The sequence below is a fragment of the Suricata suricatta genome, chromosome 9 (genome assembly GCF_006229205.1).
Source record: "Suricata suricatta isolate VVHF042 chromosome 9, meerkat_22Aug2017_6uvM2_HiC, whole genome shotgun sequence".
NCBI lineage: Eukaryota > Metazoa > Chordata > Mammalia > Carnivora > Herpestidae > Suricata > Suricata suricatta.
Genome location: NC_043708.1, coordinates 115,405,028 through 115,422,221, shown reverse-complemented (window position 1 = coordinate 115,422,221; position 17,194 = coordinate 115,405,028). Strand labels below are relative to the sequence as shown.

General features: G+C 36.8%; 1 protein-coding gene across 1 annotated transcript in view; it reads left to right on the top strand.

Moving 5' to 3' along the window:
• Positions 1 to 3,345: 3,345 nt before the first annotated feature.
• Positions 3,346 to 17,194, top strand: part of GABRG3 (gamma-aminobutyric acid type A receptor gamma3 subunit) — a 666,709-nt gene continuing 652,860 nt past the window's right edge. Inside the window, exons 1-2 of the mRNA XM_029952275.1 lie at positions 3,346 to 3,410; positions 3,958 to 4,106. Of these exons, the coding sequence (XP_029808135.1) occupies positions 3,346 to 3,410; positions 3,958 to 4,106 (214 nt within the window). The remainder of the gene's footprint in view (positions 3,411 to 3,957; positions 4,107 to 17,194) is intronic.

Genomic DNA, 17,194 nt, shown 5'->3' with positions numbered 1-17,194 from the left:
TACTCACTGGGCCTTTCAACTCAAGTTTCTTCCTGTCTAAGGAGAGAACTGGGGAAGGAAATAGAAGCTCACTTTCTGAAGATTTTGCCTGGATATGTCTCTGTCTAGAACCAGAGACCAGCAGATAGCACCAGGCATAACGTAGACATCTGAAGTATATAATCCAAATTTGAAGTTATATCTATATGATCTTTTCTGTTGCCACAAACTGAAGTGACCTGCATTTCAGAGTCAGATCATTAATTACAGATACTCTAGATTTATAGATACTTAACATGCTGCAAGGAGAACCACTTATTGTCCATAGTAGTTTATGTGCTTATGAAGTAGGAGATGTCTTAGTGTCTAAGATGTAGCAGTCCGGTTTCTAGGGAATTCCCAGATACACATGCTATTTCTTGGGATTTTCATACTTCCATTTCACCAAGGCACATGTAATGATTTTAATTTCTTCTATATCTTGGCTCATTCTGTGGACTTCATAATAGAGGTTGTATATCAGTTACAAAAAAAATCCAAATTTTAAACTAATTATAGTGCTATAATGCCTCTCTTTTGAAAGTGTCTTCATTATTTGAGTGGGTTTTACAGACATGTAAAATAACCTGATGACCAGTGTCATCTTTCATAACTGTAATCAATGCTGAAAAGCTTCCCATTTGCACTCTGGAATTCCTTTCTGGTGTTCAAAGTCCCTGGAAAAGGTTCTGACCGTTGTGCTCTGTGGTTATGGCTTGGCAACTCCATGGAGAGAAAAGCACCCTGTTCAGACACCCATGGATGTGCTTATTATGCATTAGAACACACCAAGTCATGCCTGGAACTTGATGACACCTTTCAGACGCTTAGCTGCTTTCTGAGGTTTAGGAGCTCCTTTTAATGGTTAAAAATACTTCAGACTTTGTCCTTCTAGTTGAAGAGAAGGTGTAAGATGTGAAAAATAACATCTAAAAATGACAATACATTGCTGGTTTGTTTTTGAGAAAAAGTGAATTGCAGTTATAGTATTTAGGATCCAACAAGCCTGAATACAGAACATTCATAAAGATTATATATAACCCATTTAGAATTTAGAAAAGAAGATCATTCGTATTTTATTCACATTCTAGTGGGTCCTCTGAGATGAGATTTGGTTTTCATCAAAGGGAAGATTTTCCTGTGGGGCTGATGGTCTGAAATCAGCAATGTGAGACTACTATTTCATTCTCTGAAGTCCTGCAGCAAACTAATGGAAGATCAGAATTGGGGAAAGCTCAGTGCCAGCCTCTAAGGAGACAAGAGGACCTCTGCTGGCCCTTTGCCACTGTGTACCATCAAGCTTTAGGTCCTGGTTGACCTCCTAAAGGTGTGAGAGAGGATGCTGCTGCTTCTCCTTCCTTCTTACTGTCAGCTGCCTTGGCCTCTAAGGAAGAGGCTTATGCAATTCTAGGAAAACCCTCTCATCACCACTAGAGGGAGAATTAGGCTCATTATAATACCTGCATTTGAAGTAGTTCAAAGAATTTTTCAGAAACAAAGGCTATATATATACAGAGAACTGATTAAGAGTCAGAGTGCTCAATCTATGTACCTATGACAATTGGGGCAATAGAAAATAGAGTATGAAGAGCATAATCTGGTCTGTGGAGTGAGCTGTCTTTGGGGGTGAACAGGGAGAGGGATAAAAGAGAAAGGGAGGGGAGGGAAAGAGAAGAGAGAAGAGAGAGAAAAGAGGCAGAGAGACAACAGAGGGAAACAGGAAGGCACTGTGTCTGGGTTGAAGCATGTCTTGAGAATGTTATATGTGATTCTGCCAAGCTTATCCGTCCCTCTGTCCACAGTCTCCCAAATAGTTTTGCATTGGAATGAATTGCCAGGTCCTGTGGGCAATGATTGGTTACAAGCTAACATATCCTAAAGAGCTTGCCTCAACCTCTCTCTTTTTTTCCCCCAAGATGATATTCCTGTCAATATTTCTGATAAAATATTCTAAGGTGACATTTTAAAATTCTATAGTGTTATTTGTAAAAGCTCAGTTTTACAAATAATGAAATGCAACATGTCACTTCTTGAATGTGTCCCCAATTTTTTTCTTATTGATGGTGAATGTTCAGTGCAAATAAAAACTCACAGCAATTTATAGTTTCTATGGATGATTTATTTTAGCCTTCTAGTCAGTAAATATTCAAGAAATAGAATTATGGTTTAAGATAAGCCTAGGGAAAACTTCAATGAAATCAATCTGCCAAATATATACTCATTTTCAAAATCTCATATAAATGTGTATATTAATCCAAGACTAGATTATGTGACACTGCCCTAATCTAGGTTAAGGCTAGTTAACACTCATAAAAAGACTATAATGTATATAATATGTGACATAAATGCATGATTACTTATTACATAAAATTATGTGTACTATTATACTATATATAATTATGTGATTATAATATATAATATGTATATGATTGTGAGGATTTAAAACATTAGAGATAATACATTTTTGAAAGTTTATTCTCTTCATTTCTTTCGTGTTCATTGTAGATAATTTAGTCAATTTCAAAAATTAACTTACAGAAACTTGTGTCCCAGAGCACAGTTGCCCTGGGATAATGTTAACATTTTGGCTCCTCCCTGGGAAGCTACACAGAGATGAGTGCATACCCAGTCAGGACAAATAAACCTCAATACAATATTATATTCTACATTTTGTTCTCTTTGGTTAAAAGTAACTAAGGCATTTATGTTGACAGAGTATAAGCAAATAAGCAAAGTTGTTTGTTGTTTCACAAACTTCTTTGCCCTAGTAAATGGCAGTCCACCTGGCAATGCTGCTTTAATGCAGAAGACTCTCCTCTTATATGCCCAGACGCCTGTGCTGTTGAGATGACCTCACTCAAGTCAGAAAACTAACTTGTCATTTTGATGACTCTCCATGCAAGTACTCCTGTCAGTGTGTATCATCCAGGAGAGGTGGCTGCCATGCTGCACGAAACAAGCTCAAAGATGCTCTAACATTCATTTTGATCTGTTTATTGAGGAGCCAAATGATTAAGAAATATTAGGGAGATTTTAATTTTTAATGTCTGTATTAGCCTGCTCTGTAAGAATTGAATCAGTTTGTGTTGGAGGAGGTGTGTGAAATTGCCAGAGGGTGTTCACCAAACCCCATCTCTGTTCCTTGTCACCACACATTAGTGCTGGCCAAGCAGACCACCTGATAATGTCTCTACCTAGACCAAAGGTCCTAGTCTCCTTAGGAAGAACTTAAGTCAGACCCAACTATTTTTCAGTGAGTGAGATTCTGCAAAACCTATTCTCACCTTCAACTAAAATGAGGCCTTGACAGTAGGGGGTGGAAACAGCATGATAAAGTCACCATCTGACAAACATCTGGAAGGTTTGTGCTTTGACCTTCAGAGGTTCTCAAGGTGGATGCAAGCAGGGCTGATTGCTGCTTGGCTGATCTTCTGGCGTTGATTTACTTATCAATCTATAGTTTAATGTAGACAGTGAATAATTTTGTGACATTTAATGAAAACATTATGACATGTTAAGAGCAGTGGCATTCCTCCTATTGAATTCTTTCTAAAATGTGTTTTGTTTTGTTTTCATTTTAAATTTTTTATGTTTTTTTAATTTTATTTTTGAGAGACAGCGTGAGCAGGGGAAGGTCAGAGAGAGAGGGAGGTACAGAATCTGAAGCAGGCTCCACGCTCCAAGCTAGCTGTCAGCACAGAGCCTGATGCGGGGTTCAAACCCACAAACTGTGAGATCATGACCTGAACCAAAGACAGATGCTCAACCAACTGAGCCACCCAGGTGCCCCTGTTTTCATTTTAGAAGTAATCCATTGAGTGGGCTGTGAATATTGGAGACTTTCTACTTATGCCAGTGGTGCTTGCGTGGGCCAAACTTCAGACACTTCCTGGAGCTATTGCTTCAACTTATGCTTCACACTTTGTGCCATAATTACAGGTCCAGGAAGGTGGAAGAGGATGAATATGAAGATTCATCATCAAACCAAAAGTGGGTCTTGGCTCCAAAATCCCAAGACACTGATGTGACTCTTATCCTCAACAAGTTGTTAAGAGAATATGATAAAAAGCTGAGGCCGGATATTGGAAGTGAGTGTTGATGTTTGTTATCCCAATAGAAAATATACAGTGATGATATATTCTTTAAGTTTTTATTTTAAATAATGATAAATTCACAGAACATTGCAGATAGTGCAGAGTCACATAATTTATGACTCTAGTATAGTGTCAAAACCTGGAGATTGACGTTGGTACAATGTGTGTACATGGTTTTATGTCTTATCACATGTAGATTTGTGGAAGGACCACTGCAATCAAGATGCTGAGCTGTTATGTCATCATAAAGACCCCCTCCTGCTGCTTCTATTGTCATACCACCTGCCTCCTCCAAAATTCCTAACCCTTATCAGCCACTATTTGTAATTTCTGTATTTTTGTCATTTTTAGAATGTCACATACATGCTGTCATTCACTATGTGACCTTTTGAGATTGGCTTTTCTTCTTTCAGCAAAGTGATTTGGAGGTCCATTCAAGTTGTTGTGTGTATTCATAGTAGTGTGCTCTTTTTCACTGCTACGTAATCATCCATAGCAGGGATGTACCACAGTTTGTTACTGAGGAACATTTTTGTTGTTTCCATTTTTTTTTCTATTACAAATAAAATGATCATGTGCATTTATTTACAGGTTTCTGTGTAGAAATAAGATTTTATTGTGTGGGATGAATGCCCAGGAGTATGATTGCTAAGCCATATGATAAATGTTTGTTTACTTTTAAAGAAACTGTCAAATATTTTTGCATCCGTTTCTGTACCATTTTCTGTTCCCACACGTAATGTATGAGTGATTCGGTTTCTCTGTCTTCACCAACAATGAATATTGTCGCTATCTTTTATTTTAGCTGCTCTAATAGGTATAAATCTAATAGTTTGATACCTGATTGTGTTTTGATTTGCATTTTTCTGATGGTTAGTGGTATTGAGCTTCCCTTTATGTGTGTATTTGCCAGTAGTATATTCTCTTTATTGAAATGTCTCTTCATATTAATTGCCCTTTAAAAATTGGATTATTTTGTTTTATTTTTTTCTGTTCTATTACTGAGTTCTTCAGATAATCTAGGTATGATTCCTTTGCCAGATGTTTTTCTCTCCTTATGTAGTTTGTCTTTTCATCTTCTTAACAAGATCTTTCACAGAAAAAATGTCTTTAATATTGATAAATTTCAATTTATTGATTTTAATCTTTTATGGAACATGCTTTTGGAGTGATGACTAAGAACTCTTCATGAAGCCCTTGTTCCTGAAGATTTTCTCCTTTGCTTTTTCTAAAAGTTTTATAATGTCATGTTTTACATTTAATTGATTATCTGATTTTATATAAAATCAGTGTGTGAGGTTTAGAGCTAAGTTCCCTTCACCATTTTTTTATCATATGGATATCCAGTTCTTCTATCCCCATTTATTAAAAAGACTGTCTTTCCTCTGTTGAATTGCATTTACACATTTGCCACAAATCAACTGGTGTAGGCTATTTCTGGGTTCTCTGTTTTGTTCTATTCATCTGTGTGTCTATTAGTGTGTCAATACACACAGTTCTGATTACTATAGTTACACAGTAAGTCTCGAAATTGGGTAGATTATTTCAGCCTCTTTATTCCTCTTTTTAAAAATTATTTTGGCTCTTTTAAGTCATTTGTTTTCCATATGAATTTTAGAATTATCTTGTCTATATCTAGAAAAACTTAAGCATCTATATTAGTTTTGGAAAAAATGCTGTCATTACTATGTTGAGTATTCAAACCCACAAATGTGATACGTATTTTCATATCAGATCTTCCTAAGTTTCTTAGATCTACTGTTTTAGTAGACACATTCTGAATATATTTTGTTAAATTTGCCCCCTAAGTATTTCATGCTTTTGGAGTGATTATAAATGGTACGATTTTTAAAATTTTCTTTTTCCCTGTATCATTGCTAGATATACAGAAATATAGTTAATTTTTATATGTTGATTTATCACTTTCTGAAACTCACTAGTTTTAGGAATTTTTGTGTTTGTTTTTTGATGGATTCCTTGAGATTTTCTTTGTACACCACCATGCCATCTGAAAGTTTTATGTCTTGCTTTCCAATCTGCATGTCTTTTCTTTTATTTTATTGCCTTATTTCACTGGCTAGAACTTCTGACACTGTGTTGAATAGCAGTAGTATGAGTAGACATCTTACTTTGTTCCATATCTTAGAGGAAAGGCATTTAGTCTTTCATTATTAAATGTAATTTTACCTAGATATTTTATAATTGTTCTTTATCAAATGAGAGAGTACCCTCTCTTTCTGGTTTTCTGAACGTTTTTTTTAATCATGAATGATGTTGAATTTGCCAAATCTTTTTCTTATCAATAGATGAGATCATATATATAAATGAGATCTATATATAAATGATCTCATCTATTGATCTATGATCTATATCTATTGATCTGTGATCATCAATCTATGATCTCACACATATACACATATATAACATATAACATATGATATATAAATAAATAATATATGATTTATATCATATGGTGGATCAGGTTGAGTAACTTTCAAATATTTAATATTGAATCAGTCTTGCAGCCCTAGAATAAGCCCCACAAAATTATGTGTTTGATAATACTGTTTTTATTTTATTTTATTTTTTAAAATAGTTTATTGTCAAATTGGTTTACATACAACACCCAGTGCTCTTCCCCATAAGTGCCCTCCTCCATCACCACCACCTTTTCCCCCCTCCCCCTTCCCCTTCAACCCTCAGTTCATTTTCAGCATTCAATAGTCTCTCAAGTTTTGTGTCTCTCTCTCTCCCCAATTCTCTTTCCCTCTTCCTCTCCCCCAGGTCCTCCATTAGGTTTCTCCTGTTTTCCTGTTAGACCTATGAGTGCAAACATATGGTTTCTGTCCTTCTCTGCCTGACTTATTTCGCTTAACATGACACCCTCGAGGTCCATCCACTTTCCTACAAATGGCCATATGTCATTCTTTCTCATTGCCATGTAGTACTCCATTGTGTATATATACCACATCTTCTTGATCCATTCATCAGGTGATGGACATTTAGGCTTTTTCCATGTTTTGGCTATTGTTGACATTGCTGCTACGAACACAGTCAGTGCAGTCCTCATCAAAATTGCACCAACATTCTTCTCAAAGCTAGAACAAACTATCCTCAAATTCGTATGGAACCACAAAAGACCCCGAATAGCCAAAGTTATATTGAAGAAGAAAATCAAAACGGGAGGCATGTTAATACTGTTTTTAAAAACATCTTTTTATATATTGCTAAATTCTATTTGTCAGTGTTTTGTTAAGGATGTTTGTCTATTTATAAAGAACATTGGTCTGTACTTCTTTTTCCTTTTTTTTTTCCCTCTAAAGTCTTTTGTTTTGGTTATCAGGTAACACTAGCTTCATAAAATAAGTTAGGAAGTGCCCCTTCTGTTTTTTGGAAAAGATTGTGTAAAAGTTTAACTACTTATTTAAATATTTGATAGAATTCTCCAGTGATACTCTCTGGGTCAGGAGATTACTTTTCTGGGAGTTTTGTCATTACAAATTCATTTCCTTAATAGTTATATGCCTCTTCAACTTATATTATGTAAGTTGTGATAGTTTGTGCTTTTCAAGGAATTGGCCCATTTCCTTTAAGATGTTAATTTATGCATATAGAATTGTTTATGATATTCCTTTATAAACCTTTAATACCTTTATGGCCTATAATATATCCCTTGCTTCATTTCTGATAACAGTAATTTGTGTCATTCTTTTTTGTTATCTTGCTAGAGATTCATTTGATTGACCTTTTCTTCTTTCTTTCTTTCCTTACTTACTTATTTTAAATATAATTTAATTAGAACCTTTTTTGGTTTATTGTTTTTCTCTGTTGTTTTTCTGTTTTCAATTTCATTAAGCTTGGCTTGTATTTTTATTATTTGTTTTTGTTTTTCCTGCTTCCTTTGGGTTTAGTTTGCTTTTTTTCTTTTCTTTTCTAGTAGCACTTAGATTCTTGACATGAGACTCTTCTTTCCTAATGTAAGCAAAAGTACTTTAAATTACCCGCTCTGCACTACTTTAGCTATATCTTCCAGATTTTGGTATGTTGGACTTTCATTGTTTATTAAGTTCAATGCGTTTATCTCTCTTGAGTTATTTTTCCCTTTAACTGATAGATTATTTGGGAGTATATTTTTAGTTTCCAAGGGTTTGAAAGTTTTCCTGTTATCAGTTTCTGATTTCAATTTTGATCCAATTGTGATAACAGGATATACTAAATATGAGTTAAATTCTTTTGATTTTGTTTATGTTTGATTTATGGCCAAGATTATGGTCTGTTTCGGTGAATGTTCCATGGGCACTTGAAAAGAATGTGTACTTTGCTGTTGCTGAATGGATTGGATTGTTTTTGTTTGATGGTATTTTTGAGTTCTGCTATATCTTTGCTAATTTTCTGTTTAGGTTTTATATCAATTGCTTTGGTCGATTAATGATAGATGGGTTAAAAAGTAGATTCTGATCTAAGACCAAGACAAGAGTGGTGTGTTTGCCCAGGATAAAAATGCATACAGTTGCTGGTACATGCCTGTGCCATATTCATGGTGATGATCAGAGAACATGGAAATTGCAGCAGACACATTTTTCATAGGATGAACCCAAAGTGTAGTTTATTTATTCTTCTCCATGGCGATGAGTTTCATTTAGATTGCAGCAGCCTGCTAGCTTGCATACTACCCCAGCTACTTTGTTCCTCTGCTTTTCCAAGTTTTAGGCTCAGGTGTCCAATTTATTGGTAGCAGGACATAGAACTACTTTGTTTTCAGTAGGCATAGAACATCAAAACCCTTGTGATGTAGTGTGCAGAGATTTTGGAGATGCATGCTCAGTGCATTATTGGAGCATTTATGTCATCTTTACGTGTTTCTGTTGCCTCTTGCATACAATGAAGGAAGGGGACCAAATTACTTATAAACTTCCCTACAGCTTTAAGATATTTATTCAGTGAACAATACATCTAAATTACCATTGCACAAGGTTTATCGATTCAACTGTCACCACATCTCCCCCTTTATAACTATATGAAGGGTCTATGCAGTGTAAAGAGTGGAGCAATTCTGCATTTATATGGAAAGAGAAGATTGAGATAATGGTACTAAGTCCCTCATTATTTGTTAGAGACTGTGCTTGGCTCTAGAGCAAACATAAATAAGACTTGTTCCTTGCTGTTCTGGGTGAGTATAATCCGTTGCTTATCTTGTGTTACGATACAGCACTGCACCTTCCATCTATAGTATTATCAGCACCACCTCCATCTTCTGAAGTGGAAAATTGGACATGGATAGAAAGTGGATGTCTCTAGCTTCCAACTCAGATCTCTGACTATAGCTAGATCACCTAGCCATCGTACTAGTTGTAGAAAATGCCAGACAATTCTATTCAAAAACAGAGAACCCCCCCGTACACACACACACACACACACACACACACACACACACACCCCAAAGCATGCAGAAGGGGATATATTAAGGCAACAGGCAAGCATTATTCACAATTCTAGGGCTTTTATTTTTCCATTATGTACATAAAGATTTTGAATTTTCCAAGTGAAACAGCCTAATATGTGTTAAGGAAGAATACTTTTTTAGATGGCAACTCTTCTAAAGCCTTATGTCACCAGAGGGGCTCTGTGGTTTAAAAAACAACAAAATAGACTGTAAACCAGGATGCTCCTTTTTTTTGTTTATGATTTTAAAGTTCCACCATTCACATTGTCATCATCCCTGGGGCAACAGAATGACCTGATGAAAATCTGCAAGATCACTGGGGCATTTTAGGATCCTCTACCTGTGGCATTTAAATGCTAAACAATGTCTGAATGGCAAATTCCAGCAATTCACCAAAGCTCAATCAGAATAACTGCCCAACATCAGCTCTCCTGATCAAAGATACCGATTTAGACATGACTTGCTTTCAGGATTTAGAAGGGCTCTGCTTTAAAGGACAATTTCCTATAAAAATCTGAATTTATTTCTTTTCTCACTAGTTTTTTTTTTCACATGTAGCCCATTTTATGTACTATAATCATCATGCCTCTTCATCAGAACACAGTCAACTTATATTTCATAACATAGTGCTATACATGGATTTATTATTAGTTTACTGTAATTATTAATTTATTTGCTTATCTCTTATTATTTCCCCTCCCTCTCCCAGTCAGTCCCTATTTACTGTGCTTTCACTCTGCACCAAGGCCTGGGCCATGGTAGGTGGGGAGCAATGTAGATGCTTGTTTTTTTCTGAAAAGGAGGGAAGGGGGTGAAAAGGATGAAAAGGATATTAGGAGTTGATACTGAAAATCCTACTTTGGAGTAAGGCAAGCCTGTTCCACACCTCACATGTTATAACCCTCCTGCTTTCCCTATCTGGATCCTCACTTTTTCTATTCTCTCATTCCAGGTGTGATTCTCTTAATACCCTTCTCTCATCTCCACACTGAGCTCTTTGTTACCTTCTTCAAGCCTGGATATTATCACCTATGAGAAGCCCTCTTTTGTGATCTTTCCCCCTTTTACCTCCCTGCCAGAGTGGATCAAGTGTCTTCCTTGAATTTCTTTAAGTATCAGTTTCTCATCTGTACAATAGAAATAGCACATATTGAAGGGCTGTCTTGAGGATGATGTAATGTGGTGCAGCCATGAAACTGCTTCTGCAACACTTTTGTGTCCTTTCCATGGTTCTGCATCTAAGAATTGATCTTCCTTCCCCCCCACCCCAGGACACAGTTCTCAGCTCCTAACTATAGATGCAGCAGTTTACGTTGGCATCTCCCAATATATGTCGTCCAACTGTGTCCTCAAAGATCCAACATCAGGAAATAAATAAAATGGCTCATCACTGTTATTGTCAACAATAAATAGATGGAATCGAACAGACTCATTTATGTTGTGCAGAAGTAACATATCCACATGGAATCTTCTACTTAGTTTTCATGAGACAAATTGTGATCATTATGTTTTAAAAATACTCACTATTTTTCTAGCTATTCTCTCTCCTCAACTAACTTCTAAATTATGGATGTATCTGTTTTAGTTCTCTATCTGCAACTATCCATCATCCTAAGTAATACTTCAGCTATGTCCTTTACTAATCCAGGGTTATTTAGGGTATCATTTATCTCAGGAACATATCTTGTCATGTGAGCTTGAAAAGGCTGGAGAAGGGTAAACAGTCTAATAAGAGAATTGTGAAAAGGAAAGGAAAGGAACCTGAGTGAATTTCTCTCTCTTCAGGGTTTCAAGACATTTGAACCACTCTCCTGAAAATAGAGTATTACAGAATACAAATTCCCTGTCCATAATCTGGACTGTTACACCAAATACTATCAGTATTGGGAAAAATGAAAGATTATGTCTTGGCTTTTAAAAGTGAGTGAATGGGCATCTGGGTGGCTCAGTCAGTTGAGTGGCTGACTTCAGCTCAAGTCAAGATCTCATGGCTCGTGAGTTTGAGGCATTGTGCTTGCTGACAGCTTGGAGCCCGGAGCCTGTGTCAAATTCTGTCTCTGTCTCTCTCTCCACCCCTCAAATATAAATAAACATAAAAAGATTTTTTTTTATAAGTGAGTGAACACTGAATACATGCACAATGCATAGAAATGACTCATGGACTCATTTAATTCAGGCAGAACATTCAAATAATCTTTTCTTGGCTATGTCCATGATAAGAGGGATTAATTTTCTATCCTTCTTCTTCACGTGTTTGCATATCTGGACTTCTTTTCTGGGCTTTTCCAAAGTTTATTTTCCCAGTTTAGTTAAACCTTCTTCTAAATGTGGAATGATGAGCATTCAGTATGAGAAGAAGCTGGTTGCGTGAGTGAGAAGGTGAGCTCTGCCACTGCTGTAACTTGGTGGCAGAGGACAGAGGAATCCTGACCTCCCCGCAGTGGGGAATGCTCCCTGGCCAAGATGCCACTGGAGCTTCTTTTCTTCACATTTCCCAGAGCTGGACTTAGCAGGTCGGCACTGATTCAGAAGTACCGAAGTGACCCAGTGAATACCCTGTTGGGTGCTATAGGAGGAGCTCCTGCCCATTCCAGGGTCACGTTGCTGGATGAGGAAGAGGAAAGACAATACTAAATAGTGGGAATATGACCCTAGATAAGTTAGGAGTTAGGTTTGTTGTAGATAATGCATGTCAAACAACTAAAAGACATAAGCCCAAGGTGGGCCTTGAAGTGTACTTTTTAAAGCATGCTTTATTGTGTTGCTCTTTGATATATTTCAGTGCAAAATTATGAGCACAATTGAGTAACCAAAGAACTATAAAAAGAAAGCTTAAAGATTTTTGGTCACAGATGTGATGGATCTGAGAGAAGTCTGGGATAGTCAGTGGAAAGACAGAAAACCCTCATGTCTTTCTGAACTGGTTCCTGATATGTGTAAATGTGACAACTGCCATGCCCTTCCATAGGATTTTAAGAGTTCAAGTTAGATCACAGAATTTGAGAGAATTTTGAAATGTTCAAAAGGCTATACAAAGAATCAAATGTATTTTTAGAATATGATTTATGGGGCACCTGGGTGGCTCAGTCAGTTAAGTGTCTGACTGGCTCAGGTCATGATCTTGCAGTTCATGGATTCGAGCCCCGCGTCGGGCTCTGTGCTCACAGCTTAGAGCCTGGAGCCTGCTTCAGATTCTGTGTCTCCTTCTCTCTCTGTCCCTCCCCAACTCAAGCTCTGTTTCTGTCTCTCAAAAATAAATAAACATTAAAAAATTTAAAAATATATGATTTATAATGGATATATACAATTTGTCCCCTATTCTGATGTTTTTCATATTTTAAGAATAAGAGACATGTTTTTTAACATAATAAAATTGTGTTTTTTGAATAAAATATTTTCAGTATTCTATGAAAGAAAGAAAAGTACACATCCTAAGAAAGTTGTTAACAAAGTTTTACTAGTTAAAAATAATTACCAAACATAAGGTTTTAATCCAAAGAGATGAAGTTCAAATGTTGAGGTGTCAGTGTTTGTATGTCAGAGGAGGAGAGTTGAAGGTCTGGGGTATTATATTTTGGGGTTTCTAATGAATAGCAGAATAATGGATCACAGTCTAACTGCCTCAGCTGGGCACTTATTTTCAGATGACCTAACAATCTTTTCCTTTCTTAATGCACATCAAAAGGCTGTTTCAACTGTACATTTAGGTCAGCTTAGTTAGTCTCCACCTAAAAACCACAGCCTACTATACAGATGGGTGAGTTGTCATTTCCCAACAATTACTGTATATCCAAAAAATAATTCAAATATATGCACTCCATTCTCAGAACAGTTGTAGGAGGAGAGGAAACAGACATTCTTAATTGCTGTTCTTGAAGTAAAAGCTATTACTGTAGACTTAGTTAACTGATTCTCTCATAAAGCTAATTCAAATGCATGGGGGGGTGGAGAACAAATTTTGTGGAGAAATTATGCCTGTCTTCTCTATGGGAGACTGAATAGATATCCAAAGGACACTGGGTTAAGACCCATTACCTTGGCTCAACACATGGTGGTAGGTGATCCTTCCCCACATAATCCATACCATTTTGGGCAGTGATACTTTACACACACATACCTTAGATTTAGGATTTTGCCATGGCATTGTTTTACCTAAGGCAGAATTGTTTGTAAGGCAAGACTGTATTACAGCACATGCATGTAGTTCAGTTTATTAAAAAGAATTTTTACTAGTCTCTGTTTCTGCTTATAGGAAACATATAATGAAATTTCAGTGTATAAGTATTTTTTATATGTAATTTGGTAAGTAACAGAGATCACATGTTCCTAGGAATAATCTAATGACTGGACTTGATTTGAATATGCAATTCCATTTACAGAATAACAAATGATCTGTTTCTTATGTTTATTCATTACTACTGCAGGAACTGAGCAAAATAGCTTCATGTGGCTTAGAAAGGGTTTGAGTGAGAAAAGAGCTGGACTCGAATAATGGGTTCTTCTACCAGTTGCCAGCAGATTCACTGAGAGAAAGAAACAACCTCACTACCTGTAGATTTCTATCTCTAAATGGGATAATTAAAATCATATCCTTGTCCTGTTGTAAGAATTATAGATTATATATAAGACCTGGCTCATAGAGAGAGGCTAGAAAGTGTCGTGTGCCTTTTGTCTGCTGTGGTATAAAAGCTCTGTCTTAGATCGAGATTTCTGTTCGGCTGTCAGCATTTCATCAGTATGATCCTGATCTAAAATATCTTACATATCCTTTTACATATATTTTTACATTTATTTATTTTTGAAGGACAGAGTGAGACAGAGTGTTAGCTGAGGAGGGGCAGAGAGAGAAGGAGACACAGAATCTGAAGGAGGCTCCAGGGTCTGAGCAAATGTTCAGCACAGAGCCTGATGTGGGGCTTGAACCCACTAATTGTGAGATCGTGACCTGAGCTGAAGCCGGACACTTAACCAACTGAGCCCCCCAGGCGCCACAACAGATCTTTTTATAATGTATTACTGTGCCCATACTGATTAGGTTGTTATCCTACTAATTAACATTTGAGAGACAAATGCAGCTGTCAAAATCATAGTTTCATTGAATATTATGGCTTGAAAGGATTCTAGAGGATATCTGTACAACAGTTCACAAATCTGGCTTTATATAGGAATTACTTAGGGAGCTCTTTAAAATACAGAGATCATGGCCAAACCCCAAGACCTACTAAATTGGAATATTATTTTACTATTTTTTAGTTCACTGATTTACACTTGGATACGTATTATTACCATTCTCCTTTCTTTGAATTTAATTTGCTTTGTTGTTAGTTTCTTAAAGTGGAAGATGAAGTCATCAATTTAAGAAATCTTATCTAATTTTAGGGGCACCTGGGTGGCTCAGTCGGTTAAGTGTCCAGCTTCGGCTCAGGTCATGATCTCACGGTTTGTGGTTTCGAGCCCCACGTCGGGCTCTGTGCTGACAGCTAGCTCAGAGGCTGGAGTCTGCTTCAGATTCTGTATCTCCCTCTCTCTCTGACCCTCCCTTGCTCACACTGTCTCTCTCTCTCAAAAATAAATTTTAAAAAATTATTAAAAAAGAAATCTTATCTAATTTTAGTGTTTAGTGCTATAAATTTCCTCCCTATAATACTATAGTGGCATCCCACAGATTTCAATGTTTTAATTTACATTCAGTATATTTGTATATATGCTTATATAACTGTAAATGTATATGTAAATCTCCCATTAGAATGTAGAGATTATTAGACTGAATTTTTGAAAAGTAAAACATATCTATATGGTGCCTTCAAGAAGTGTACTTTAAACCGAATGACAAATATAGGTTACAAGTAAAAGAATGGAAAGACCTATGTCGTGTGAACAATACGCAAAAGAAAGCTGCAGTATCTACTTTAAAATCAAAGTAGATCTCACAAAAAGAATGCTGCCAGGTACAAAAATATTCTTTTTCGAGTGAGGATGCAGTAAATTAATCAAGAGGACATAAAAATCCTAAATGTTTTTTAGGGCCCCTGGGTGGCTCAGTTGGTTAAGCAGTGACTTTAGCTCAAGTTATGATCTCACGGTTGTGGGTTTGAGGCCCGCGTCAGGCTCTATGCTGACAGCTCAGAGCCTGGAGCCTCCTTGGGAATCTGTGTCTCCCTCTCTCTGTTCTTTTTACACTCATGCTATGTTTCTCTCTGTTGCAATAATAAATAAAAATTAAAATTAAATTCTAAATGCTTTCACTATAACACCATTGTTTCTTTTTTTAATTTTTAAAGGTTTTTTTATACTTATTAATTTTTCTTTTATAGTTTGTTGTCAGTTGGTTTCCATGTAACACCCAGTGCTCATCCTGCCAAGTGCCCTCCTCCGTGACTATCCCTTCCCTTTTACTCACCCTTCCGCCATCATCTCTCAGTTTGTTCTCAGTATTTAAGAGTGTCCCATGATGTATCTCCCACCCTCACCCAACTATTTTTCCCCCTTTCCCTCCCCGATGGTTCTCTGCTATGTTTCTCCTGTTACACTTATAAGTGAAAATGTCCTTCTCTGCATGACTTATTTCACTTAGCATGACACCGTCAAGTTCTATCCACATTGCTGTGAATGGCAAGATTTCAATCTTTCTCATTGCCATGTAGTATTCCATTGTGTAGATAAACCATATCTTCTTGATCCATTCATCAGTTGATGGACATGTAAGATTTCCCATGATTTAGCTATTGTTGAAAGTGTGGCTGTGAACATCGGGGTACTAGTGCCCCTATGCATCAGCACTTCTGTATCTCTTGGGTAGATCCCTAGCCATGCTATTGCTGGGTCATAGCGGAGTTCTATTATTACATTTTTGTGGACACTCCACACTGTTTTCCAGAGTGGCTGCACAAGTATACATTTCCCACCAACAATGTAGGAGGGTGCCTGTTTCTCCACATTCTCCCCAGAATCTGTAGTCTCCTGATTTGTTCATTTTAGCCACTCTGACTGGCATGAGGTGGTATCTCAGTATGGATTTGATTTGTATTTCCTGATGATGAGTGATGTTGAACATCATTTCATGTGTATGTTGGCCATCTGGATGTCATCTTTGGAGAAGTGTCTATTCATGTCTTCTGCCCATTTCCTCACTGGATTATTTGTTTTTTGGGTGTGGAGTTTGGCGAGTTACTTATAGATTTTGGATACCAGCCCTTTATCTGATATGTGATTTGCAACTATATTTTCCCATTCCATTGGTTGTCTTTTAGTTTTATTGATTGTTTCCTTTGCAGTGCAGAAGTATTTGATCTTGATGAGGTCCCAATAGTTCATTTTTGCTTTCATTTCCCTTGCCTTTGGGGAAGTGTTGAGTAGGAAATTGCTGTGATTGAGGTCAAGGAGGTTGTTTCCTGCTTTTTCTTCCAGGGTTCTGATGGTTTCCTGTCTCACATTCAGGTCCTTCATCCATTTTGAATTTATTTTTGTGTATGGTGTAAGATAGTGGTCTAGTTTCATTCTTCTGTATGTTGCCGTCTAGTTCTCCCAGCACCATCTATTAAAGAGGCTGTCTTTTTTCCATTGGATATTCTTTCCTGCTTTGTCAAAGATTAATTTGCCATACACTTGTGGGTCCAGTTCTGGGTTCTAAATTCAATTC